At 41.7% G+C, this 26,918-nt stretch overlaps 1 protein-coding gene across 3 annotated transcripts in view; it reads left to right on the top strand.

Annotated features, from left to right (window-relative positions):
* ndst3 (N-deacetylase/N-sulfotransferase (heparan glucosaminyl) 3) overlaps positions 1-26,918 on the top strand; it is a 124,484-nt gene that overhangs the window by 74,342 nt on the left and 23,224 nt on the right. For 2 of the 3 annotated variants that reach the window (XM_074630026.1, XM_074630028.1), the window contains exons 1-5: positions 1-134; positions 1,919-3,197; positions 12,897-12,984; positions 16,078-16,232; positions 18,231-18,416. The exon at positions 1-134 is cut by the window's left edge and continues 237 nt beyond it. In XM_074630026.1, the coding sequence (XP_074486127.1) occupies positions 2,205-3,197; positions 12,897-12,984; positions 16,078-16,232; positions 18,231-18,416 (1,422 nt within the window). In that variant the 5' untranslated portion in view covers positions 1-134; positions 1,919-2,204. The remainder of the gene's footprint in view (positions 135-1,918; positions 3,198-12,896; positions 12,985-16,077; positions 16,233-18,230; positions 18,417-26,918) is intronic. The other variant, XM_074630027.1, reaches the window with a different exon arrangement.

Raw genomic sequence — 26,918 nt, 5'->3', positions numbered from 1 at the left:
CCTAAACACACGGGAGTGGTGCGCCACCGAGACGACCGGAGCTTCGGACCCACCCGAACCCGAACCCGAAGCAGCATCACCGCTTTGCCGTCACGCCGCTCCGCCGCACGGCAGCGCCTCAGCCTCGGATAGAGGTAAGTGGGCGAGTCGGTGCTCGGTTCTTTCTTTAGCAGAAACTTCAGCTGCAGGAAACGGGATGAAAAAAAAGTCTGTGGGATTAATCTGATGTTAGTTTGAGTTTTTCATTTTTCAGCTTGTTATGTTTTATGCTGCAGGTTGCTTTTCTTTTCCATTAGAGATTTAACTGCACAGACACAATAGTAGATTTGTTATTTATTTTTTCCTTTTTTCCTCCAGTTTTGTTGTGTTTATGATATACTTTACACCTCAATTCACAGTAAATCTAATTTTTTTTTAACATTTATGTTTTTTCTCGTGGCTTTTCAAAAATGATTGCAGCTATAAATAACAATTATTATCATTATTATGACCTGATCACTCACTTAAATACAAAAAAAATGGCACACAATTGATTTTGAAGTTGAGCACATTTGGTTTACAATTTAAATTTTTTAATTTTTTAATTTTTTTCCATTGCACGAAATGCATCAAAAACAACTTTAAGAAGGCTTATATTTAGCTTTTTTCATATTGCTTTATTTACAATAGTTATTAAAATGACAAGAGGAAAACTTCCATGTGAAGTCTCTTGTGTTAATCCACTTCCAGCGCCCTCCTGTGGCTCCTAATAGTGACACACATGCATGCAAAACCTCCAGTAACAGGTTAAACTCACCTCCAGTAGAGTTGAGACACTCAGCTGTGTGTCACGTTTGTTTTCCTCATTTTAAATCTCAAATCATCAGTTTGAATTAACCTCATGCACGCTACCTTTTCTTAGTAGAGTATAGGCTAATAAAACTCTCAACACCACAGAAGCTATTTAACAGAATTAGTGTACAATTAAGATGACACATTTTATTTAACAAAAAAAAGACTACTTTCTCCTCTTGTGTTGGCTATAAAGAAAAAAATGTTCTTCTCCTTCTTTTGGTATCATATCTAAGGAACATGACTGTCCTCTCCTCCATGACCTTCTCTTTGCGTGTGTTCTCTGAAGGCGAGGAACAAGGAGAGAAGGATGGGGAACGTGAGGGAAGACTATTGATATTCAAACAGACAGAAGGAGAGAAAGAGGGGGTGTAGAAAGACAGAGAGAGGGGGAGAGAGTGAGGCGTAGAGAGAGAAAAGAGAGAGAAAGAGATGCTGTGGGATCTTTTCTTCTCCCTGGCTCCCGGCACATACATTAAGATGCTAATCCTGGTCTTTTTTGTCTCTTTCTATAATTCATTGCATTTTGTTCCTCTCTGCTCTGTCTCTCTTATTCTCGCACTCTTCTCTTGCTCTCCATTTCCTCTGTGCTGTCATGGGCTCCCCCCAGATTAGCGCTCCTGGCGAAAGGATTCCAACTCTAATTTTGTGGTATTTCAGATGATTAGGTTCAGAAATAGGACAGAAGTGCACAGAGTTTCGCGCAATTAGAGGAATTCTCTGTAGAGCTTTATGGGGACTGATTAGTTGAGCTCCCATCCACCTCCCCACACTGCCACATGAACACACAACCAGCTGTTGGTTATTTGTGAGGATTGTGTTGTGTTTATGCTTTTAACTGGGATGTCACTTTGTGTGTGTGTGTGTGTGTGTGTGTGTGGCAGAGGTTGGATAAGCCCTAAGGATGCGAGTTGTTTTCAATCAGCTCTGTAGTTACCAGCTGTGCCCTCACACTCCCCAGAGTGGCACAACCTAGGCACACGCACACACCCGCGAGCACGTTCACAGAGAACCGATGCATACTGTTCAACCTTGCCCGACAAATTCACTCTTTCTTCTTTTCTCCTTGTCCCCCTTTTCTCTGCAGGCATTAATCATCACTCCCTCCGTCTCTGCATGTGATTCCTCCGCGAGGATTAGAAGGAGAGTACCTCGACTGCATTTCCCTCAATGAAGACCTTTGTTCCCCAACGTCCGGCGCAGCTCCCTTCTCCACCTGCCATGGTGACATGACACACCCCTGAGTGGCTTTTGCTCCTTTCTCAGAGACAATCTCTTGGGCCTTTCAAACCCCCCAAACTCATGCTACACACTCTGTAGGCTCCAGCAAACTAAAAAAAAGGGCATCTCCTCCTCCTCCTCCTCACTTCGCGATGACGGTGGCCGTGCGATTCCGCCGCCACTTACGTCGGCTCCTGCTCCTGCTGGCCTCCTGCTGTATCCTCTCCCTCCTCCTCTCTGCTTACTTCCTGTTTACGAACTCCTCCCCTTCCATGCAGCTCGGACAATCCCCCGAACCCGCCTGCTCCCAGCCGCTCTCCCCGTACCATCAGCTCCCGTACCCGTACCCCCCTAACCCTCCTCACACACACGTCCACACCGACCCCGTGGTGCTGGTGCTTGTGGAGTCCCAGTATTCACAGCTAGGTCAGGACATTGTGGCTATATTGGAGTCAGCACACTTCCAGTTTCGCATGGAGATTGCCTCGGGGAAGGGCGATCTCCCGCCGCTGACAGAGAAAGGCCGCGGACGATATTCACTCATCATTTATGAAAACCTATTAAAGTATGCACATGCGGACACATGGAACAGACAGCTGTTGCATCAATACTGCACTGAGTACAGAGTGGGCATCATAGGCTTCTACCGCTCGACAGAGAACTCGCCACCTCTCCTCAAACTGCGAGGCCTCCCTGTGGTGCTCAGGACCAACCAGGCGCTTTGGGACTGCTGTGTGGTGTCCAGCTCACCTCTCCTCCACATAACCAAGCCCGGCACTGATCGAGGGGCTTTACCTGGGGAGGACTGGACTTCCTTCTCTTCCAATCACTCCACCTACCAGGCCGTGCTGCATGCACGGTCCAAGGAGGGAGCAGGAGCAGGGAGTGGCGATAATCCAGGGCCTGGCTTTGGTTCAGGCCTCCATGCCACCGTGGTGCAGGACATGGGACTCTACGACGGGGTGAGGAGGGTGCTATTTGGCCAGGGACTGGGCTACTGGCTCCACAGACTCATCCTGGTGGACGCCATCTCCTACCTCACAGACAGGAAGCTTACTCTGGGTCTGGACCGGCACATACTGGTGGATATAGACGACATTTTCGTGGGGAAGGAAGGGACACGCATGAACGCCAAGGATGTGAAGGTACTGAGGATGATGAGGGTGTGATCATGTGAGAGAGTGGAATAGAGAGGATGAATTCATGTGGGGTCAGTGATGTTGGATTAGATTTTTCATTCTGCTATCAACCTCTAAAACATTAATTGATGGCAGTGCAGTTTTGAAAATTGTTTACTTATTGCTGTGTAAGTTTGCAGACACCTTGGCAAAAGATTTTTTACCTGGACTGTATTTCCGAGGATTTTAGCACGGGCATGGGTGCACCGAGAGTGTGGTGTTTGGGAAAAGCTTGTGCGTGTTGTGTCCGTGTGTGCGTGTTGTGTACCGAGTGCATATGTGTTGGGGTACAGGGAGAGGGTATTTATCTCAAATGGAGGTTTAGCCAGAAGTAAAGAGGCCATTTAAGGGAACAAAGAGGTGGAGTGAAAGAGAGAAAGCGAGGCAGTGAATGAGCCAGTGAAAAGATGAATGGCACTTATTCCTCTTTTCCCACGTTCCTCCTCTTAGGGAAACTAAAGGAGAGTCAGCCATGCAGCCCGCCTCTCAAGACAGCTATTGTTTCAACACACACGCTTGCATGAGCAAACACACACACACACACACACACACACACACACACACACACACACACATACATACACACTTAGACATGCACCTCCGTAGATAAAGCATTTGAACACACTCACATGCATTTAAACCCTGATTTCTGTAGGAATTTAATATTGTTTGTAAAAAGAGGGGAGGAAAAAGAGCTTCTCGGGTTTGCTGGAGTGTGGATAAAACGCTTCTGCAAGAGGAATTTTGTTTGAAATCGGTGGTCACATTCTCCCTCTGCGTCCTCACTCGGGGCTGTTCAAGAGAAACAAATTGTGTGTGGTGGATTTTCATGTGTGGGAGTGTGTGTGTGTGTGTGTGTGTGTGTGTGTGTGTGTTTGGGACTTTAAAACAGGTGAGATTTATGCCGCTCTGAGCTGATGTGCATGAGCTAATCCCCGTCTGCCCGTCTCACTGCAGCCACAGAATATACATGATGGGGAAGTGTATGTGTGTGCGTGTGTTTTGTGGGAGGGTGTTTTCTGAATCACTACTTTAGATTAGAATGTCACATCCCGTCAATGGTTGACACCTGTCCCGTCAAGCGCTGAAAAAAAACAAAAACCCAGAGCCACCTGTCCGTGGCTGAAACCTGGGGAGGAGATGAGAGGAATGGGGGAGGCTGAGAAAACAGGAGGGCAGTGGGTGGTGAAGTGGAGAGGAATTCCACCTGTGAATATAAAAAAGATGCTTGAATCCAAAGAGGATAAAAGAGACACACACACACACACACACACACAGAGTGCACACATACCCCCCTGCACATACACATTGACAAAATGAGCACACAAGCGCTCTCTAGTTGGAGTTTTCATTTTAAGTCCGCCTGACTCTTCAGCTTTGTAGCATAAATATACATGAGGATGAACCAGTGCCATAACAGAAGGACAGGGAGATGGGGATGGAGGAAGAGGTGGAGAGATAGAGAGAGAAAAAGAGAGAGTGATGTCATTTGAAACACTCCTTCCCACATTTCTTCTTTCTCCTCTCTTGGCAATCGCAGAGAAGAACTAGAGGGAAAAGAGTTGGAGGGAGGGAGGGAGGGAAGGGAAGGTGAAGTATGGCGCCTAGGGGAAGAGCTAGCAGCTAACTTTGCGATTTCAGAGAAACAAAATGCTGAAGGGAAATAGGGAAGCAGAGGAGGGGAGCAGGAATATGGTGATTTGTAGCAAACCCTCCCCTCAGAGATGCAGAGCCTCCAGGTAGAGTTGTCAGATTACAGTTTGAACAAGGCGCATTTTAAGTGACAACTGTGTAAATCATGTATGCTCATAATCACGTGCATCAATGAATTTTATTTCACTATCATTTAGTCCAAAAGTCTTACATCGCCGTCACGATGCAGGGATTGCATGATTAGTAAATCCTGTTGGTTAGTTTTCAGATGGGGCTCTTAAATGGAAGTCTTTCACGGATGACTCATGTGGGATGACTAGGTGTCAAATGTACATCTAGCTTTGGGTGAAGGTGACAGCTTGAAAAGATGCCCCTTCATTTTTATTAAGAATGATTGATGCATGTAGAAATCCAGGGAATTATTTAAACGTGAAAGCAAGATGCACAAAGTCAAGTCGAGGTTGTGTGAAATCTTAGCAAAAAAAAATCTGCATTCTTCGGTGATTTCATCCTGACTTTATCAAGACATCTAATAATATTTCATTCTAAATATTCTGCAAAAAGCAAATATCAGTAACAAGACGCCACGGCGCAAACATATCGCGGTGAATCATCCCGAATGACACACAAATGATGTGAAAATGTAAATCCTCTCCCATCCCTGCTGCAAAAAACAGCTTATGTCTAGCACTGCATCAAAGTATGCAACAGGATGTGTTATTGACCAATTAGTAGGACAAGGCATTTGCGGTGCCAATGTTAGAAATCCCCTCCTACCTCTGCAAAGCCAACATTCAATCTCCTGTTCTCCCCTCCAGAAGTAGAGAGAGGAGTGAGACAGAGAAAGAGAGAGAGAGAGGCCAATTAAAATGCCTCCCTCCTTCTCTCTGCACTCTTCATTAGTCTCACCCCACGAGTTCATCTGGTGACAAACAATACCTACACCCCCTCCCGTCTGCACACACACACACTCACACACACACAGCTGTATTCCCTCTATTAAAATGATTCACAGGGAGGCACCCCGCCGATGACATTTCTCAAAATGAGGGATGACGCCAGTCAAAAACTCCCATCAATGATCCGCGCGTGCCGGTGCTTGTGTTTTTTAATTCGTTCTTCTCCACTCCTCTGCCTCGGAGTGGTCGTTAGGGAGGTGTCCCATTCTAGTCTTCAGATCCCTCTTTATCACCTCTTCCTTTCCTCCTCCTCCACTCACCTTCCTCGCCCGAGCCATTGATCAGTATCTCCGGCCTATTTGTATTCCTCCCTAAACCTCTCTCTCAACTCGATCCCACTCTTTGCCTCCACAAGGTGCTTTCTGAAGCGGTGTCATCTAAGTTGAGGACACACACATGTGAACACACACGTACTGTATATGAACTCAGAAGATACAAGCGCGCTGTTGTGGCTGCTTTTACTCAAACAGAGACAAATAAAAATAAAGAACAGCTGTCCAGCTTACTTTGAAAGGAAGTCTTCGGTATAAGATGGCAGATTGGAACATATCCGAGGCTGATTGTGAATTAAAAATCCTTTATTCAGGCATGGATAACACCCACCAACGCGTTTCGACTCAATAAGTCTTCATAAGGGTGTGTGGACTATATTTAACATTTTATGTAAAGGAAGGTAGTGGCTCATACCTCATACTCTGTGTAGCTTTGCTGTATGCAGATTCTCCTCATGTTTGTGTGGGTGCATGTTAGATTGTCCATCATCCTGTCAGAGGACATCCCCTGCATTTTGCATATTTTATTTTGTTGCAAGGAATAATTGGCTAAATAAGATCAAAACATGCGTTTCCAAAGACACAGTGGGGCGTCTTTTGCACTCTCATTACTTTGTTTAATTTGGCAAATAATTACTATTTTCATTTGGCCTAATAAGTCATAAAGTGCTATTTTGCCTTTAAGACTGAGCTAGAAACCTATTTTAACATCTCATCCAGCCAGACAGATGTTATTCTACTGCATTGCACTGAGGAATGTGTGACTCAGGAGAGCAGGCAATGGAGTAGTTGGGACTTTTGAAATGAAGAGCACACATGTCCAGGCTAAAGTGTTTTTTCATGTCTTCATGATCGCTTTGGTCCAACTATAAAATCTGGCATAACTTTGAGAACAAAACAAAAAAAGGGATTTCACAATATTCAGACTTCAGTGAAGGTTTTTGGCGTAGCTGTCTGTGATTTACTGTGCAGTCCTACTTAGAGTTAATCTTTAGACTAATTAAGTATGGTGCATATAATGCCACTTAAGTCAATGGAACTGAGCTCATTCCATATCCGTTTATTACTTTGCCAAATGCTATTACATAAGTAATGAATAAAAGACAAACAGTGGAGAAAAGATTTGAAAACTACTGGAGGCAGACAAGTGAAGAAATGGGAGAAAGGGAGACTGCTTTTGGTCTTTTGTTACACGAGGCACACGCATTTTAGTTTTCTTGTCAGGCGACATCATTCGTTTAATACGTGGAACCCTCGCTAAGGAATCTTAGATCTTAATGGCTTTTAAAGTGACAAAGTTGCAGGTGGGAAAGGGAGGAAAGGAGATGACATATAAAGCGGCAGAAAGGAACAGGATATTGCTTCTAGCATGATGCGTCCTGACATCTGCTCTCATTCGCCCCCCTGATCTGGACAAGTGAAATGAATCTGATCACAGTCAGCCCTGCAGGGAAGGAGAAGTTTTACAGCTACGCTACTAGAAAGAAAAGAGGCTGTTACTTATCATTTTTAACATACAGCACAAAGTGTCTTCGTAATGAATACTCTAAAGAAAGCATCTTTCAACAAGAGAGTTGTCTTAATTTTTAATTTTTTTGTTTAATTCAATGTTTTTTTGTCAGTGCTCTTGTTTTTACTCCAAATTAACTCCGAGAACGTGGCAGTGCGCCATGCATTTTCTCCCACACAATGAGGCAGGTTTTGCGGTCACAGCAATCACTGAAAACTCAAAAATCTTTGAGGGGCTGCCAAGCAGAATTTAGTGTAAGTATAGCGATGCCAAAGCAATCACAAGTACCTTGGTTCCGTAAATGCAAGCGAGTAGATGATTTTGTAAAATGCTCAAATATAAATAAGCTCCGCTGACTTGAATCTGACAAGCGAAGCTGGAAGTGAGACAGAGGAGGGGGAAGAGTAAGCAAAAGGAAGACTGGCATTAACTGGTAAAGTGTTCTTCCTGCTCATCAAATAGAGATGCCTGACCCAGTTAAATTTGCTGGTCTAGTGTTCACATTACATGCGCAGATACACACACCTCGACACAAACACATGCACTCATGTACTGTAGATGCATCGAGAACTTTGACCTGCTTTCGCGCAAAAACTAAACCCCGTAAATGTCTTAATTGTCTTGTTCCTCTCAACACGCCTTCAAATCTGTTTGCGCTTAAAATCCCACTCGCAAATAAGTTCTTTTATAATTACTTTTTTTTGTTATTTTAGATCTCCCAGCCAAGCTTAAGGCTGTGAAAAGAAAAGAGGAGACGCGGTGCAAAGGCGAGAATGACAGAATGGGGATATGGTGGGGAGGTGGTTGGTGTAAAGGGTTTGTGAAAGGCAGTGAATGCCAGCTGTCCAGATGCCTGTCTCCCATCTGTTTGAACCCCAACATCTAGCTGGCACCTCTTCTAGTGCTCACACACACACACCCACTGTTGCTCTCGCGTGCACAGAAAACAAACTGGCATTGCTTCTGACACTAGCAGAGTTAGGCAGCTGTGGGATTGGGCACAGAAATGAGGGCTATCACTAACTGCTAATCCATTTGTGTGTTTACCTTCATCACTAGGATTGTCAAGATCTCTGAAATGGTACATAGTCCCACCTCCCGCTGATCCAAATCCCCCCCTTCTTTCTTATAAAGTATCTCTTATGGCCCATTTTAAAACCATCTCCAGCTTTGAGCTCAGTATCCACAGTGGACAGATTGGCTCCATATTGCTCAAATCCTTCCATTCTCCTGGATCTGCTGCCGTTACCCTCAGAAAAACAGCAGGAGTGGACTTCATTGTCCCTCAGAGCCAGAGGTAGGGGTTTGTCAGATGCTCAGTGTTTCCATCCAAGAAGTGCACTTCTTTTTATTGCTGGGCCTATAGTTTGTACCCACAGTTCTGCCTCACCTCCTCATGATGATCAACAGTAGTCCTCCCATCGCTCTCTGTTCTTAAAAGTAAGGTTTCTGAGAACAACACATAGTTTCAGGTGTTAACAAATCTCTGCATTACCATTGCTGTGCTATCCAGATGTGGTTGTGTTATGACTATTTTGCTGACATTTCGCACCTTTCGAACCTCTGGATAGGACACACACACACACACACTGAGACGCCAAAATAAAATGTTGCAAAAGCAGGGAGGTTAGGCTGCTATGCAAATCACAAGGGCCCTTAAGCTACTTCCACAAAGGTGCTTGTGAGATGGTTGAAAAGCTTCAGAAGCTCTCCTCCGACACCTTTCCGACAATCCGACACTCACACCCACTTCATGCAGCGATTGGCCAGCTGTGTGGAGGTGAAAATCTCTCTCTAGCTCTCTTTTTTTTTCATTCTTTACAGAACTATTTCTGTCGCTTTTCACGCGAACACCTGAGTGCAACACTGTTCCAAGAATGATGTGTGCCATTATGCCCATATTTGAACAATATCCCGTATCCCACCTCTCTATGACAGGCAGCTTGTCACTCCACCACTCCGTATGGCTGTTCTGATCAGGTATAAACCCTTTTTATTTACAACACATCATACAAACTAGTTCTGTTCGACCCTTATTGTATTTATTGATTACAAAAGAAATATGTACTCATAAACTCACTGTTGTGAGTAATGCAGAAAGCCTATTACTACGGCCTGTGGATGTTAAGGGGAGACAACCCAGGTGAATAGGGTAAAAAATGTAACTGATAGATATCACCATGAAACTTACATTAAGACAATTATTTTTTGTTCTGAAATTTTATTTTTAAATATGCAAGTGAGGCATTATCTAATGCTAACTTTTGCTGAATATAGGAGAACTCTACAAATCCAAATAGACAAAGTGTTGCAAAATAAACACATAATTGTCTATTATGGATATTTTTTTCAACTAGTCTGAAAGAAGACATGTTATGAAACCAAAATAGCCCAAAATCTCAAAATGAACAAGAGCATGAAAAACTATAGTATGATAAAGAAACCGTGGATAAAGTTTGATAAGCAGCTAAGTTTAGAATATTTAGAATCTTAATAATTAGAATTTAAATGTATTTAAATAAAGTCACTATTCACCACCAAATCCCTTTATACTTGAGGAACATTATACAAATATCAAACATGGTTTGAAAAGGTAGAATTAATGACAGTGTTGAGAAATAAAAACATTATTTGGAAAACTTTCAATAGGTTACTTGCCAGTAGTGTCCTCCTAATTATAGTTGTTCTCATACACCGTTCGTAGCTATACCTACGAAAAGTAATGCACTATAAATAATTTGTATACATCCCATAAAATCAATTTGTATGTAATCCAAAAACACCGGACTTTCACCCAGGAGGCTGGTGTTTATGTTCCGTGTAAAACCAGAGGTCAATGTTGATTCATTTGTTAACGTAACTTCCGTACTTAAGTTATGCCACTTCCGAAGTTATTTTAACCCACACCACGATCTTTTCCTAAACCTAACTAAGTAGTTTAGTTGCCTGAACCTAACCAAGTCGCTCCTATTCATAAACCTAACTAGTTTTGTTGGCCTGATCCTAACCAAGTTGTTTCCTGTGAAGACATAAGTTTATTTTTGAAAAGGCTGTCTGCATGAGTGTAAATTGACACATGGGTCACATGTTGATGGACATTCGTAGGAAAACGCACGAAAAAGGAGCAATCACTTTTTGTAAGATATCATACAAACCGTTGTAGGAGAATGTGCTGCTTAATTGTCTCCCCCAGCATTATACTTGTTAGTCAAACTGAAATGGAACCAGTGAATTGTAAGGAACACATCTTTGGGATGGTTTGAAAACCACTGTGCTGAGACTTGAAACCTGATCCACCACCGTGAGTAATTTGTCGCCTGTGAAAGTTTCATAATCAGTGTTGCGGCTGCGAACAGAGAGTGTTTTGAAAACTCTCCTTGTTTGTGTGCTCTCTGTTAGATTCGAGAGTTGGCTGCAGCTGAACAACAACTTCTTTTTAATGCGAGAACTGGCCAAGTTCACATTACCGCCTTTTTAAAAGTATGTCAGAAAGAAGAGCTTTAAACACGGTTCTCCGCTCATAATGGCATCGCTGCACAATGAAAACATAACTTTCCAGAGAAAGAAATAAAGGAGACAAATTGTTCTCTGTGATAGTAAAAGGGCTGAAATACATGCAGAAGCACCTGTAGGGTCAAATGTGGCTCGGAGTCTCACTGACGCATCACAAAAAATCGGTCATTTGAGCTGCTCTTCTGTTTTTCTGCTCATGTTGGGTAGCAGAATACAAATGAGGTGTTTAAACTAATATACTGCACACTTGGACACACACCTACGCCGACTCTCACAGATACCGACGCACGTTAATAATGCATTTCGACCAAGTGCATCGGGGAGTGTATATTGAGTTAGAATGCAAAGCACTCAGCTACAAACTTAATTTAATTCCAATGTCTTTGTATCCACACGTTTGCCTCTTTTTGTGTGTGTGTGTGTGTGTGTGTGTGTGTGTGTAAGATGTAGAGGATGTCATAACAGAGGAGACAGGGGATCAGATTAGGGAGCTGTGCACATCTGTCAGCATGCAGCCATCTTCAACACCATTAGATTAGAGCTAATGAAGACACTGTGTGCATGTGTCTGTGTATTTGTTAGTTTGGGACATATACACAAACACACATAGGGAGGAGAGAGGGTGAAAAGAGACACAGAGAGAGGCAGCCTGGAACCGATTCCCTTCACTCTGACATCAGCTGCTCAGGTCTCGTAAATCAGCCAGGGTTCCTGGGGATCGATTAAAAGCAGCGTGACAAAGATTGGTAATAGAGACGTGGCGCGCGGCCCAACAGAAAGGACCCAGCAGACTGAAATATGCAGGGAATTATAAGAGTTTCATAAATAAACAAAAATATTTTGTGCGAGCGGGCGAGAAGTGCAACGGTGGCAAGAAGACGGGGTGGGCGAGTGCGAGAGAAAGAGCGAGGAGAGAGAGAGAGAGAGAGCGATCTTTCCCTCCATGCTGCTTCAGCCTTCCTTTCAAATTAGAACAGCCCCGTCTCCTGAGAATGTGACATTTTCACGGAGCAAGCGAGGGAGAGATGGAGGTTCAGAGAAGTGAGGGAGGTGGGTGGCGGGGGAGACAAATGGGGAAGGGGGGCAGAGAGGCGACTGCAGGTTCTCAGAAGCGGAGAGATGGAAAGAAAGAAAGCAGGCAGCAGCAGAGGAGAGAGAGAGAGAGAGAGGGGGACGACGACGCAGGGTTTCACTTGGTAGTGTTAGGGATGGATGGAGAGAATGATGAGGAGGGAGGAGTGTGTGCGGGGGTTATTAGTCCACCCTCCAGAGGCTACTAATGCACTGACCTTCATTAACTCGCATTACCGTCGGTGTGTGTGACTGTGTGTGCGAATGTGCAACTCTCTTTAGTTAACACTCATTACAGAGTCTTTGTTTAAAGGCCAGTAAACTAATGAAGTCATTAAATAAGTGGAGAAAATAACTGATTCAAGTATTGAAACCCGGAGACGGAGGTAACTTTAAGGACAGGCTACTGTGTGGAACACTAAGTACACGTAGAAAACGGTAACGGCATGTTGGCGACTGCCATAGGATACGCTCTAATGAGTACACGCAGCCACAGTGATAGTTCTCCGAGGAGCCAGAGTTCACTTAATAATATACAGCAGAGAGACGTAAGACCTGGATCAGACAGATCAGATGTTTATCTGTGTGCAAGTGCAGGCTGGGGATAGATGAACCTGATATACTGTGCTCTGTGGGGAATGGGATTCTGTCACTAATGTATACGTTTTGTCCGTCTGTCTGTCTGCAGGCTCTCCTCGAAACACAGAAACAGCTGCGTTCTCAGATCTCCAACTTTACCTTCAACCTGGGTTTCTCTGGGAAGTTCTACCACACAGGTGTGTTCTGTTTATATGCTTTCCATCCAAACGTATGCACCAGTAGCAGACGTACACAGTCACTATAACAGACTATAAAATGTCCATTTTTTTTTATAATTTAAGCTGATGTTTTGTCTGAATGATTAGTAACACTTCATTTTGCAGGTCCGCAAATGTCATGGTAATTAGGTGATAATTAGCAAGTAACCTATTTAAAATTTCTTTGGAATTACTGCCAGATAACCTCAATATTAACCTCAAAATTTATCGAAAATCACTTTATTGTAAACATTATTTAATAATTATATTCCGCTATTTCCCAATAGCTAGTAATATATTTAATACATTTCCAGGAAAAGAATACAAAGTTAATTGATGTGCTTTATTTCCATGTCTGCTGATAAATAGATAATAATAATTAGCAAATAACTTATTTGAAATTTCTTTAAAAACTCCCTGAATCGTGACATTAGCTACCAGGTTACATTTGTGTAGACAATAAGTCACACAATGGTGAGATTTGTGCCTGATCAGAAGTGTCTTCTATTAGTTTTGGTTTTCCACCTCCGATGAAGAGCAGCACACAGCCGCTTCTCAAGCCTAAGGGCCCTATTTTAACCATTATATGCTATTTTAGCATATAATTATTAAATAAATGAATGATTCATACATTACTTCATTCATTTGAGTGGGTTTTTACATAGATGCTCAATTTTTTTCAAAGGTCATGCACAGATCTTGTGGGGTTAAACATTCTTAACTGTTATATGATACAAGGATTTGGGCTGTCAATCGATAATATTTAATCACGATTAATTGCATGATTGTCCATAGTTAATCGTGATTAATCGCAAATTACCGCACATTTTTTTGTGGGTTCAAAATGTACCTTAAAGGGAGTATTTAATGCTCTTATAAACATGGGTGTGGGCAAATATGCTTGCTTTATGTACATTTATGTATATATTTATTATTGGAAATCAATTAACAACACAAAACAATGACAAATATTGTCCAGAAACCCTCACAGGTACTGCATTTAGCATAACAAAAATTTGCTCAAATTGGCTGTTAAAACAAATTTGCGTTAACGCATTATTATCTCATTAACTTTGACAGCCTTTGTAAGTATGAAACAATTTTTTTTTTTTTTCGCATTGAAATTTGTTGGCACCCAGCACAATCCAACAGCTGAAAAAACAATGGTCATACCAATCAATAAACATGATATAACATGATCTTTATAATTTATATTTAGATGCTACTCAGTGTTGGTCTGAGCAGCTTATTTTTGTGTCTAAATAGCACATTTGTTCTTACAGTAAGTGGTTGTGATGGAAAATCTGTGCCTCATTTATTTGAAACATGACAGGTTATACTATACTGTACAAAATGTGGACAAAACCTACTGTTTTTTTAATGTAGATTTCTGTTTTATATCTAAGCTCACACTATTGCAGGGATGCCAAACTGAACCGTAAAAAAAAAACCTGTTCAATGACGTACTCACTGAACCGTGGGCTCGTTGAACCGTTGCACCACTATTAAATACAGGCCTGCTAATTATTTGATGAGGTGCCAGAGATATAGAAGACCTACTTGACCATTAAGTAGCCTGCCTTATTTCATGAATAAAATCAGTGTTAGGGCTTCATATGATATAGAAATATGATTCATTACTATCAGTCAATCTATTTCTATATTTTGGAGTATATGTTTTTTTTCTGCCTTATGTTCAAAACAAACTGAACCAAAAACGTGACCCAAAAACAGCAACACAAACCAACCCGTGGGCCACTACACTATAGTAATTATGCATCTGTCAGCTAACTCTTTACACCTTGATATTAGATAAATAACAATGACTTCGTTAGTGAGGTCAAGTTAAAATAAATATTCTGTTAAGATGAAGGCAAAGGCAGAAATTATTTAACTTAGATACATGCTTTGCAGTAAATCTAATGTTTTTATTAACAATAATAAAATATATATTTGAATAAAGGACATAAACACTATTACACTTGACGCTTTCACAAGCCATAGTCCGTTTGGCGAGTCCGAATCAGAGTGAAATTGATACTATTGGTTTGTTTTCTATTTAATCAGGTTCAGTTTCACAGTGCACAAATTAAAGCAGTCCAAATGAAAAAATAATGATAATTTGCTGAGGGGCGTGTACGAAGGAGCGAATTTATCTTTTCCGTCTCGAGAGCTGTCACTTCTATGCAGGGAATTACGGACTTTGAAATATTGCTGTTGAAGTTTTTTCACTTTGAGTTGGCACTGATGACCTGTGCGCACGAATCCCTTCTCCTCCAGTTTACCTCGAATGGCTTTATAAACGTCACTATTTTTGTGAACTTTATTTAGCATATTCTGTGTGTTCTCTTCGGCCCAGATGTCAAGCAAACAATAGCCTTTTGCACCAGAGTTCGATTAAAACAGACTAAATGTTGGCTTGTGAAAATGCCCTTAAAGTCAGCACTAAATAAACTAGGAAATAAAATGTGCTAAATAAACGATGAACTTGGTCAGATGGAGTAATCAATCCCATGCGGTTGCTGTTGCTTGTAGTGCGTATACAATAAGTGCTCCAGTTATCCTATTCGTCATTGAAAAACATCTTTTTTATCTCATACTATCTCTAGATTTTGAGTTATGGAGTAATATTTATACAGGCAAATCATATGGTGACATACTGGTGTGCATTCTAAGCTCTGTTGTGGATCCAAGGACAGATTGTATTGATTTTCTAGTTAAAGTGTTTAAATCTGCAGCAAGAGCAACAAAGGAGGAAGATACACTGAAAAAAATAGAGTTGGGACTGAACATACTGTAATTATAATTAGAAGAAATCTGATACATAATTGGATATGTTACCATAGCGTCTATTATTGCTATGGCACGACTTTTTATCACCATGGTATCAGACCGCCACCTTATTTAGCAACACGACCTTAAAACAACCCAGTTGCTTGGTGACACTATAACCTTATACCAGCGAGAAGTTGTTTATCGCAATAACTTTTAATGTGCTCTGAATCTGCATTAAGCGTGCATTTAAACATGTTATTCCTTGTCCTTTTGTCCTTGTGCATGTGTACGGTACAGGCACGGTGGAGGAGGACGAGGGAGACGATATACTGTTGAAGTATGTGGATGAGTTCTGGTGGTTCCCCCACATGTGGAGCCACATGCAGCCTCACCTCTTCCACAACGAGTCCTCGCTGCTGGAGCAGATGGTCCTCAACAAGGAGTTCGCTCTGGTGAGATGGATGCGCGCACACACACACACACACACACACATTTCTTGCAGCTGTTTATTTTCGTTGTTGCATTCTTCTTCTTGTGTGTCCTTTTAATCATGCACGCTTCCCATGATTGCATTTTCTTCAAGGACGTCTGTTAGTAATTGTTATTTCGTTGCCACAACAGATTGCAGAGAGGGTGTTTGTGTTAGAACAGTTCCAACGCTTTGACCTGCAAAGAATACATTTTATGTTACATACGCTACATGTTTTACCGCTGCTGCCTTGTTGACGTTCACTCGAAATGTTTTTTTTTTCCAGCCTTGGAAGTGTGACATTCTTATACCACAGGTTGTAGACTAGGGGTGCCCGATCTTTTTCCCTTGGAGGGCTAAAACCAGAACTCAATGTTGGGCCACGGGCCAAAAGTAAACACCTATGTATTGTGTAAAGATGCAAAACGGTTTTAGGATCCCAAGTTCCCCTAAGCAAATATTATTTTAGCTTTTACATAGTTAATCCCTTAAAACCCACTTGCTGAATACAATTGGGCTCATTTCCAGTCTCAGCTTTACAGTCATAACCAATTTCTACATTTCCAAGACTGTTTAGGGACTCCAGTATGCAGAAATATTCAAACCCACCATTTAAGTATAGGCGAAAATAACACATCTATACTGTATTCAGAAAACTGCATGTTTTTGCCCCAAACTGTATGGGATTATCATAAAGTGGGCATGTGTGAAAGGGGAGACTCGAGGGTACCAAGAGAACCCATTTTTCATAACATATCTTGAGGTCAGAGGTCAAGGGAACCCTTTGAAAATGGCCATGCCAGTTTTACCTCACCAAAATTTAGCGTAACTTTGGAGCGTTATTTTGCCTCCTTCCTGACAAGCCAACATTCTTTTGATTTTCTAGTTTCATATGATACAATAACTCTACTCTAACTCTAAAACCGAGCCTGCTACATCCTCCGAAAGACACTAAAGTTGGCCCTTTTTATTTAAAAAAAAATAATTTCATAACATCTGGCAGGCCAAATCAAACCTAATGGCAGGCCAACTTTGGCCCGCTGGCCCCACTTTGGTCTGCCCTGACGTAAAAGCTGTAAACTGGGTTTCATGTGTCTTACATGTTGTTAGGTTTAGGTTTAAAAGTGTATTTTAAATTCCACAAGCCAATACTGTAGGGAAAGCACATAAACGATATTGACCGTGAATGTTTTGCATATGTGTACAAATATGTCCTCGTTATGTTGATGAAAAACACAACCAGGGTAGAATTACACTTCCTGCAGAACATATTTGCTAATGCAAATTACTTGCATATGAACATATTGAGAGGCGGGGTTGGAAACATAATTCTGTCAGCATAAGCAATAACAACTGATTATCTACTGTTAAACAAAACCAACTGTAATATCCCTGTTGGGTAGTGATGCACTTATGTTGACGGGCACACCTGAGCCCTGTTTAATCTGAGGTCCATAAAGGTCTGTTAGTATGTGTGTGAGTGAGTTGAAATGATTTGTATGACCCTACTGGAGTGCCGTGTCACGCATACAATACAGTGAATGGGGGACTGGTTCATGTTGTTGAAGGTGAATGTGATCATAAAGTGTGTGATCCCTCACCTCTATTGTACACACGTACACACACACATACATACTCCACTCCCTCATCCCCTGACCGCTGATGCTTAGCTTTGACAGTGTGTGTAGGTGTGTGTCAGAGCGAAGGACAACACCATCAGTCTGCTAGATGCGCCCAGCAACCATCCACCCTCACACTCCCACACATACGCATGCTCACACAAACTTATTTCCAACCCCAAGGCCAGCGTCGTAACAAACACAACACGAACCGCGCGCTTCTTCTACAAGGTCAGGCTGTTGGGCTTTATGTCCCTCCATGTCCTTTGTCAGATGTAAATGTGCTATAACTTCTGTTTATGTACATAACCCTCACATACTGTACGTGTCTGCCTCTGTGTGTGTATGTTCTCCATCTCCAGGAGCACAACATCCCGGTGGACATGGGCTACGCCGTGGCTCCTCACCACTCAGGCGTCTACCCGGTTCACCTGCAGCTGTACAAGGCTTGGAGACGCGTGTGGAACATCCAGGTCACCAGCACTGAAGAGTACCCCCACCTCAAACCCGCCCGCTACCGCAAGGGCTTCATCAACAACAACATCATGGTGAGGAGACAGTAACATTGTTAATCACATGTCAGTGAAGAGCCTCAGGGGTGCCTCAGCAACGCCACACACGTACACGTGCTCATCTACATGCACATCCATAAATGCACTTTGATCAATTGACATGTTTCTGCACAGACATGAAAATTGATTAACACCTTCACACTACCTACTGGGCATTCATTATTGAATGTCTTTTTGTTTAGCTGAATGTCAAAAAGGTCTCATTTGAAAATATATTCTACCGGCAAAAATCTCTATGATTATTTAATATTTTTTTTACTATGTCCCCGTTCAGACTAGGGATGGGTCATGATTTTCAATTTTTCAAATAGTTATTAAATTATAATAAAGCACTAGTTTATGCGACTATGGTCCTGTCTTAACAAATATATATATATATTCCCTTGTTTTAACCGTCGCAGGCGCTGGTAGTAGCGTTACTACTTGTAAAACGTTTGTGGCACGTTCAGTTGGTTGGTTGGGGGGTATGAGGCGATTTTCGAAAAATAATCAACTAATTCACAGTGATTATTGAAAAGTATTTTTGCTTGGAATGCACATCCTTAGTTCAGACCTGGTATTAACATGCGTCCTGAGTGATCGGATCACAAGTGAACAACTTTAAGTACAGGTGTGAACATGCATGTGTGCATCCGATCACTCTGACCACATTCAGAAGTGGTCTGGTTCACATATGGCCACATTCTTTTAGTATTGAGTACGCAAATGTGTCTTGGGCCACATTAAGAACCGCCTATTCAACTGACGTTCTGCTGGGATCTACGGGGTCTCTCTGCGCTCCTCATGTGAACAGACAGGCAGACGCGAGCACTTGTCTGCCTCGCTGCAGGAGACGGCCTCTGTGCTCTACTGTATTTGGAACAACTGTATTTTATTTAAATATATCTTGTTAATAGGCTACATAATCTGCTGACTATCAGACTAGACACGTAAAGTGCATTATTATCATACTGTCGGTGATGTGTTGGTGTTTTTGTTCTGGTGCTTTTTGCACGGAGCTGACCCCCACCCGCTTTCTCTCGTCCCGGCTCTCTGAAGCTCTGTACCCCGATTTTGCCTGGCAAAGGCAGCGGTGCCGGCAGCATGGAGCCGGTACAATAACCTTATATTTTGATGTTAATAAAATTTACCAAATTTCATGAATTTGCAGGATATACGTTGCAACGTCTACTGTAGTAGCCATGTGTTTACTGCGTGTTTATTTGCATATAGAGCGGGGAAGTGAGATCGGATCACAAGTGGTCACTCAAGACGCATGTGGAGATGGATTATAATGCCAGGTGTGAACAGACGTATTTAAAGCTGTCCACTTGTGATCCGATCACTCAGGATGCATGTTAATACCAGGCTTATTTTGTTGTTTTAATTTTTTCCCCTACTTTTTTATCTTCTTTACGGAAAGATATAGTAATACTTTAGCTAGCGTTTCCATAGCTTATGGTTGTGGGTAGTAAGGTTGTGTATTGGCAAGAATCTGGCGATACGATACATACAGGGGTTACGATTCAATATATTGTGATATATCGCGATACTGTAATTAAGGCGATATATTGCGATTTAAATGTAAATTTGGGGAAACTGTCATAGTATAAAGAACACACCACCATATGCATAAAGTCTGAGTAAAAAAGTTAATTTTTTATGCAATCAGAACATTGAGATCTGCATTTATCACCGTCCCCGTAACATCCAACATCATAGCACTACTTTGAGAGGGCACATACCCTGAGATTGGGGCATCTCTTTGCAAATTAAATAAGAATTGACTGAATTAATCTTTGCATGTACACTATTAATTAAAAATGTATAGTGTTTTTGAGAATCGAGACAGTATCACAAAACATAATATCGTGATATTCAATATCTTCAGTACTTTCTTACACCCCTAGAGGGTAGATACAAGTCAGTGCTGCTGCTGTGTGTAGACACATTTTATGAAATATGTTGGCCTGGCAGACAAAGCACAGACGTGTGTTGTCTGACAAAAAGAGGTGAGTCGGGTTAGTCAGATAAACATGATGAATATCACAACAAAGTGCGTCTTTGAAGAATTCCTGTATGTGTGTTTCTTAACACAACCCCATTGATCATCCAGAGAAATCAAGCCAAGCACTCAAAGCATGTTATGTGCTGTAGTGTTTTTGCCTGCCAGGAGGGAAAACTGATTAGCTTATTCCTCTTGACTGAAATTAAAACCATGAATTGTGAATTGTTAGTCACTAAATCAAAGCGTAAACGCAGAATGATTTAGTCACAAGAGTCTGTTTAGATTCTTTTATCTCACTTTGAAAAACTGTTTTTATCTGCCGTCTCAAATAAGTGTTTGCTGAATAGTAAATTGTGTGCTGATTGTTTCTTGCGGTCTTAAACAGAAAATCAATGATGCTTTGCGTGGTGTGTAACCTCTGTGTGTGCACGCGTATGTGTGTGTGTGATATGTATTCTTTGACCTCGTCTCACCACAGCTCTATGTTGATTCAATATTTAATGGCTTCCCAAGGCGGCTAAAGGCTTTAGCTTCTCTGTGTGTATGAGTCTGTGTGCATTTGTATATTTGTATATGTGCAGGGTGTGTATCATAGAATAAGGATCTAGTAATGAGAGCATTTTTTACACTTTCATGCTCCAATAAATAATTCATCAGTCACTGTTTGAGACAGCAATAGAATAAAACTCCCATTCTTCGCCCATTCCACCTAAGCAAGTTGTCTCCGTCCCTCCCTCTGCTGCCGCCTCCTCCTCCTCCTCCTCCTCCTCCTCCTCCTCCTCCTCCTCCTCCTCCTCCTCCTCTTCATTCACTTGTCAGTCAGGCTCTTTGTCAGTGTGCACAACCGCTCCCTTATTGACAAAAGAACCAATCACATCTGACACCAAAATTACCAGTCCATGTTGTTCTGCTGTATTTGAGTCTGGAGCAAACAATTTGAACCGACAGCTATGTCAATTTCCTAATCAGTCCCAGAAGTCTGCTTTTATTCCTTGACGTCTTGTCACAGCGTCATAAAAGACAGCAACTTAGTGCGACGTCCTTTCAATACAAGAACGAGCTGACACTTTGACAGACTATAATGTGTTATTATACATTATCAATAGAAAGGTATTGAAAAGCATCAGTTAGATAATAAGCCGTTGAACAAAAATACATATTCAACATGATACATCACAAAGAAAGACGGAAAAAAGGAGAAGAAACTGGCAGAAAATAATAAAAGAAAGATCACTTTTGTTTCATGCAAGAAGTTTTTTTTTAAGAAAAGCTGAAAAGGAAGTAGAGGCTGAAATAAAATTAAATCCCCCAGCTAAAATGACTCGAGCTTACCAACGACCTCGATGATGGATGCAGCTGTTCTCTTATGAACATCATTTTTGACCCTTTTGTTCTTTTTGTCTTTCAAATAAAACTTCACACATTATTTTTTATTGGATGGAATAAACGTCTTGTTGGAAATTTTGCCCGTGCACCAAAATCACATTACAAGGAGAGTCAGGACACATGCAAATCAGATCCATCGTTGAAAGCTGCTTCCATCAGCTGAGTTTTCCTGCCCTCTCAGCTTTGACCTGCTCTGCTAGTTTAGATGTTTAGTAAAGAGATCACATGTAACACTGTTCAGTACATTCAGCCGTTTATTTAATTCTCTGAGGAAGATGTTATGATGAAATGACCTCTAGAAAAGCACAGCTGGACCTATGAATTAGAATCAGCTACCGCTGGTGGTCGCAGAGGTGTCCAGTATGTTTTGCATCTGATTCACTCCCACCTCCAGCAGTGGCCCTCAAAACAATACATAAAACAGATGGAGTTGCTTGAATTTTGTATCTTCAGATTTCTATTTCTCCATTTGTGTGCTTTGAGGACTTCTTGTCCACGTTACAAAAGCAATCTTCATCCTCATCAGCAGCAGATGAAGATTATGAAATAGGACGGCTACTAGATGGACCTTGAGATTCGATTTTTTTTTTTTACTTAAAAACTCAACTTTTTAGTCACATAACTGAAAAACTTCTATACAATCTATGATTCCATGACAACTAAGCAAACGCCATCTGCTGTTGAAGATCATGTGATATGACTGAAAGCTACACACAATTGACTCAGTGACCTTGAGGTGACATTGTTCTGTCAAATTCCATTTATAAAACTGTAGAAATACACAATAATGTCTTTGTAGTAGCTTTGTCACAATACTGGATTTTCTAGCTTCGATACCTTGAAAATATTGACATTTTAAACCATTTTCAATGTCACGGGGAAAATTGAAGCATTGAGAGTATACAATTTAGATTTTTTTCCCCCATTATAAATAGCGGTGTGTGTGTGTGTGTGTGTGTGTGTTTGTGCGCGCGTGAACTCGCTGTTGGAGAGAATAGAGAGCAGAAAGCGCATTTGGTACCCGTGTATCAATACGTAAATATAAATCAGATTTATTGTCACACATTGTATTGTACACAGCACACAATGACATTTAGTCTCTGCATTTAACCCATCCTAGTATTAGGAGCAGTGGGCAGCTACTATACAGGTGCCTTTGCTCAAGGGCACCCCGGCAGTGCCTATGAGGAGAACTGGCAGCTACCAGTTCACAGTCCGTGCGGGGACTTTAACCGGCGACCCTCCGGTTCCCAAACCAAGTCCCCACGGACTGAGCTACTGCCGCCCCAATGCTGTGAAAAATGAGCATTGAAAGTATTTCAAATATATTCGATAGGTATTGATACTTGGATATATTCGACAACATTAATTAGTAGTTAAATATATTAAAACTGGGGAGACATTGCATGCTGAGCTGACTAAATAGCAAAAGGAGGCTAGGAAAATAGAACACAAACTTAGCTCATGGGCGTGGAACATCTTCCTGAGAGGCAGTTTGTGTGTGTGTTGTACTGTATGTGCACCTGCATGCAGAATTTACATTTGAAATAATTTCACCATAAATCAGCCGGTGAGCTTTTTAGATTCTGATAATTCATCTCGCCTCTCCTGACCTCTCATAAGGTTAGTCCGGCACATCGCTCACCACCTTCCCCTCTGCCCCCTTGCTCCGTCTTTGTTTGCTCTGAGGGGGACAGGAAGTTGTCTTAAGGCTGTAAAATTGGTGTTTGTGTGTCTCTGTCAGCAGATTGAGAGCCACCCACTGGACCCACAGTATCAGAACAAATCAGACTGAAATATGGGATTGTGCTGTGTGTGTGTGTGTGTGTGTGTGTGTGTGTGTGTGTGTCTGTGTGTGTCTGTGTGTGTGTGTGTGTGTGTGTGTGCCCTCGCATAGACATGCATACTTGTGTGTGTGTATTTCTTTTTAAAATGTACTATATCAGTTTGAGCTATAGCTCTGTGGATAATTGGTTTGGTGAAATAGTGCTGAGTGTCTGTGGCTCTGGTGGCCTTCTCTCTCTCTCTCTCTCTCTCTCTCTCTCTCTCTCTCTCTCTCTCTCTCTCTCTCTCTCTCTCTCTGTCTCCCCCTCTCTCTCTGTCTCTCTCTCTCTCTCTCTGTGAGTGTGAACGACTGCAGTGTTTTATAGATAAACCAATATCTGCGCTTCCAGCCTTTACTCTGTATTTCACACAGAGAAGTGCTCCACAAGGAGTTCACAATAAAGACCATCTTCTTCTTCTGCTTCTCTTCTCTTCATTTAAGTCATTTAATGACCTAATGAAAAAGAGATTAATTCATCCGCTGTTAAACACTTCCAGCACTCTGTTAGTCTTTTATGATTGTTTTGGGCACATTAATTTGGCCTTTTTACAGCATAGATCGATTTAAATATATATGTACCGTACATCGTAGGGCTGGGCAATATATCGATATTATATCGATATCGTGATATGAGACTAGATATAGATTTAGATTTTGGATATCGTAATACGGCATTAATGTTTTCAGTGTTGTCTTTTCCTGGTTTTAAAGGTGGCATTACACTAAAGTGTTTCCCTTTACCCACTTGATGATTATTTATCAAATATCCCGTTATGTAAATATTTTGTGAAAGCACCAATAGTCAACCCTTCAATATAACCATAATATCGATATTGAGGCATTTGGTAAACATATTGGGATATTTGATTTTCTCCATATCGCCCAGCCCTAGTACATCGGCCAAAAGACTTTTTGACTCTCTAACTCACAGTGGATACTTTGTCAAATCTTTGACAGTATGATATTAAAAATATGTATATTAAAATATGATATTAAAGCTTCAATAGGCAGGATTTTCTTGGCATCATTGGGCACATTTTTCATAATAACCTTTCAGCATATTGTCATTCAAGTGCTCTGAGAGATAACTAGACTTCTGCACCTCCTCATGGCTCTGTTTTCAGGCTTTAAAAAATCTTTGGCAAATCACAGGTCATTTCAAAGAGAGAGCGTTCCTATTGGCTGTGCTCCGGCTGGTGGGCGGTGCTTGGTATTTCCTCAATTTATCTCAACATGGCTGCCGGGTCACAAACTTTCTCATTTTACAGCTAAACAGTACACTACAAGATGTTTCTGAAAACATCTTCAGGCGAGAAAGGCATTACAGTAATAGAATATTGATTAATATTTGATCAGCGCTGCCTAGTTTGACCGTTTGATCGGAGTTCGCGAGTGATTGACAGCTGCTCAGAGACGGCAGGCTCCAGCTCGGCTCTGATTGGCTGTTTTCCTCCGGTCTGTGAAATCTTGCTGATGCCATTAGGAGTACCGGAGGACACAAAGGCACATGATTTTTTTTTCAGATTACCTGTCTCATGCACTACTGTCAGTATACAGTATAGTGACCGTTTTATAAAAATAACTTTTTTTAATCAGATTTGCTCCATTTCTACCCACTGCAGCTTTAAAATATAAAGCCAAAAACATCATGTCAACATGTCATTCCTGTTGAATCAATTATTGCTGTCACTTTTAAAAACCTTGTCCAACCACGACATTGTTAGATCTACTAGTAAAGCAATAAAGCGAACGTGAGAAATTGACATGTTGGACCCTGCGTTCATCGATCAAAGCATGAGTGTGTAACTCACACGGGGCGTGGCGGTGTTTTGTGGCCAAGGGTGCACCTGCTCCAGGTGGGATTAAAAGCAATCCACTATCATCTCCTTCCGCTTCGGTAAACAACGAGTCACCAAAATACCAAACAGGTGTAGGTGAAGAGCAGTGCCCCAGGAAGACTTAAATTCACCAGTGCATTTCATACAGCTGCATGAAAATGAAGGGTCTCTACTCCGTAGTGTAGTAATCTCTTCAGGACTCATGGCTTTAGCACAGCAGTAAATGGTGTGTCCTTGGACAACTCTAATGTGAGTCTCGTAGACCTTTTTCACAGCAGACAGGTTGACTTGTCATTTCAGGAAAGGCACAGGTGGAACTAATAACATTTAATGATCGCTCTATTCTATTCAAGTGTCCCAGTAAACTGTGTCAGTGAGCCAGCATACGAAATACCTGAGTCCTGGAACTCAAACAGCTATATGGAACAGAGCCATCATTTACGTTATTAATTACACCTGTGCTTTTTACCTTATCAAAATACCAGCTGGGAAAAAGTGTCTATTACACTCTGCAAGAATGTGACTCGAACCATCTGTAGATTTGGCACCTGTGCTTCTTCACTGCGACAGGTAACGTCGCCATATGCTGGATGACACAACACACCAGAATATCCCTGACCTGCTCCGCTGTCTGCTTCTCATATTTAGAAACTGCCTTGTAGACGAGCTTGACTCTATAGCTGTGCATTTCATCCTTACATCTGTCGTATTTTATGCTACTAGCTGAGTTATTTCTGTTATTTGAAGTCATCTTTGTACCTGGTTTGTTTGTACTTTTGGCCTTGAAATAGGTGAGTGATCGGCACTTTCAGAAACCTCCCACAGAACTGGCTGTTTCCTTTTTAATCTCAAATCATTGTATCACAGTGGATTCAAATGCCACTTAAAGGGGAACATCAAAGTGTGTTTACGGGTCTTGGGGAGTACTGCTGTATATGTGAAAACATTGTAGAAAGCCTTTTGTGGTTCCAGGGGGACCTGAGCCAAATCTGATTAATGTGCTCGAGCTCTTCTACTACAAGTTTAAAAATGTAATAATCTGCATGTGTGTAGTTAGAAAGAAGTGAGATCACCAGATCTCTGTAGCTACTAGCATATCAGCAGCTACTAGCATAACTCACACCAATCTCCGGCGAACTGTTGGCGGCGGAGTTGCATTGTGGGTAATGTAGTCGGCAGGTTTTGACAAGGAAAAATGTGTGGAATTAAAAAGGGTTATATCTCTAGTTCTGCTTCATTGATTTTTAGTTTTTCTTTTTAAACTGTCTATTCTGAGTCCAACAATATTACTGCAATGCAAAATCATAGGAGTTCTCTTTGATGGGTCTACAGAACAACAGATTAGCATTTTCTGTCCACCATCATATTAGAATTACAGAAGTACATTGTGCTGATACTGCCTCTCATTCAAACAATTGAATGCAGGAGCTTTACTGTTTGTT

This window comes from Sebastes fasciatus, chromosome 3, assembly GCF_043250625.1.
Source record: "Sebastes fasciatus isolate fSebFas1 chromosome 3, fSebFas1.pri, whole genome shotgun sequence".
Taxonomy (NCBI): Eukaryota; Metazoa; Chordata; class Actinopteri; order Perciformes; family Sebastidae; genus Sebastes; species Sebastes fasciatus.
Note: the sequence above shows the minus strand (reverse complement) of the source record. Positions and strands in the feature narration are given on the sequence as shown.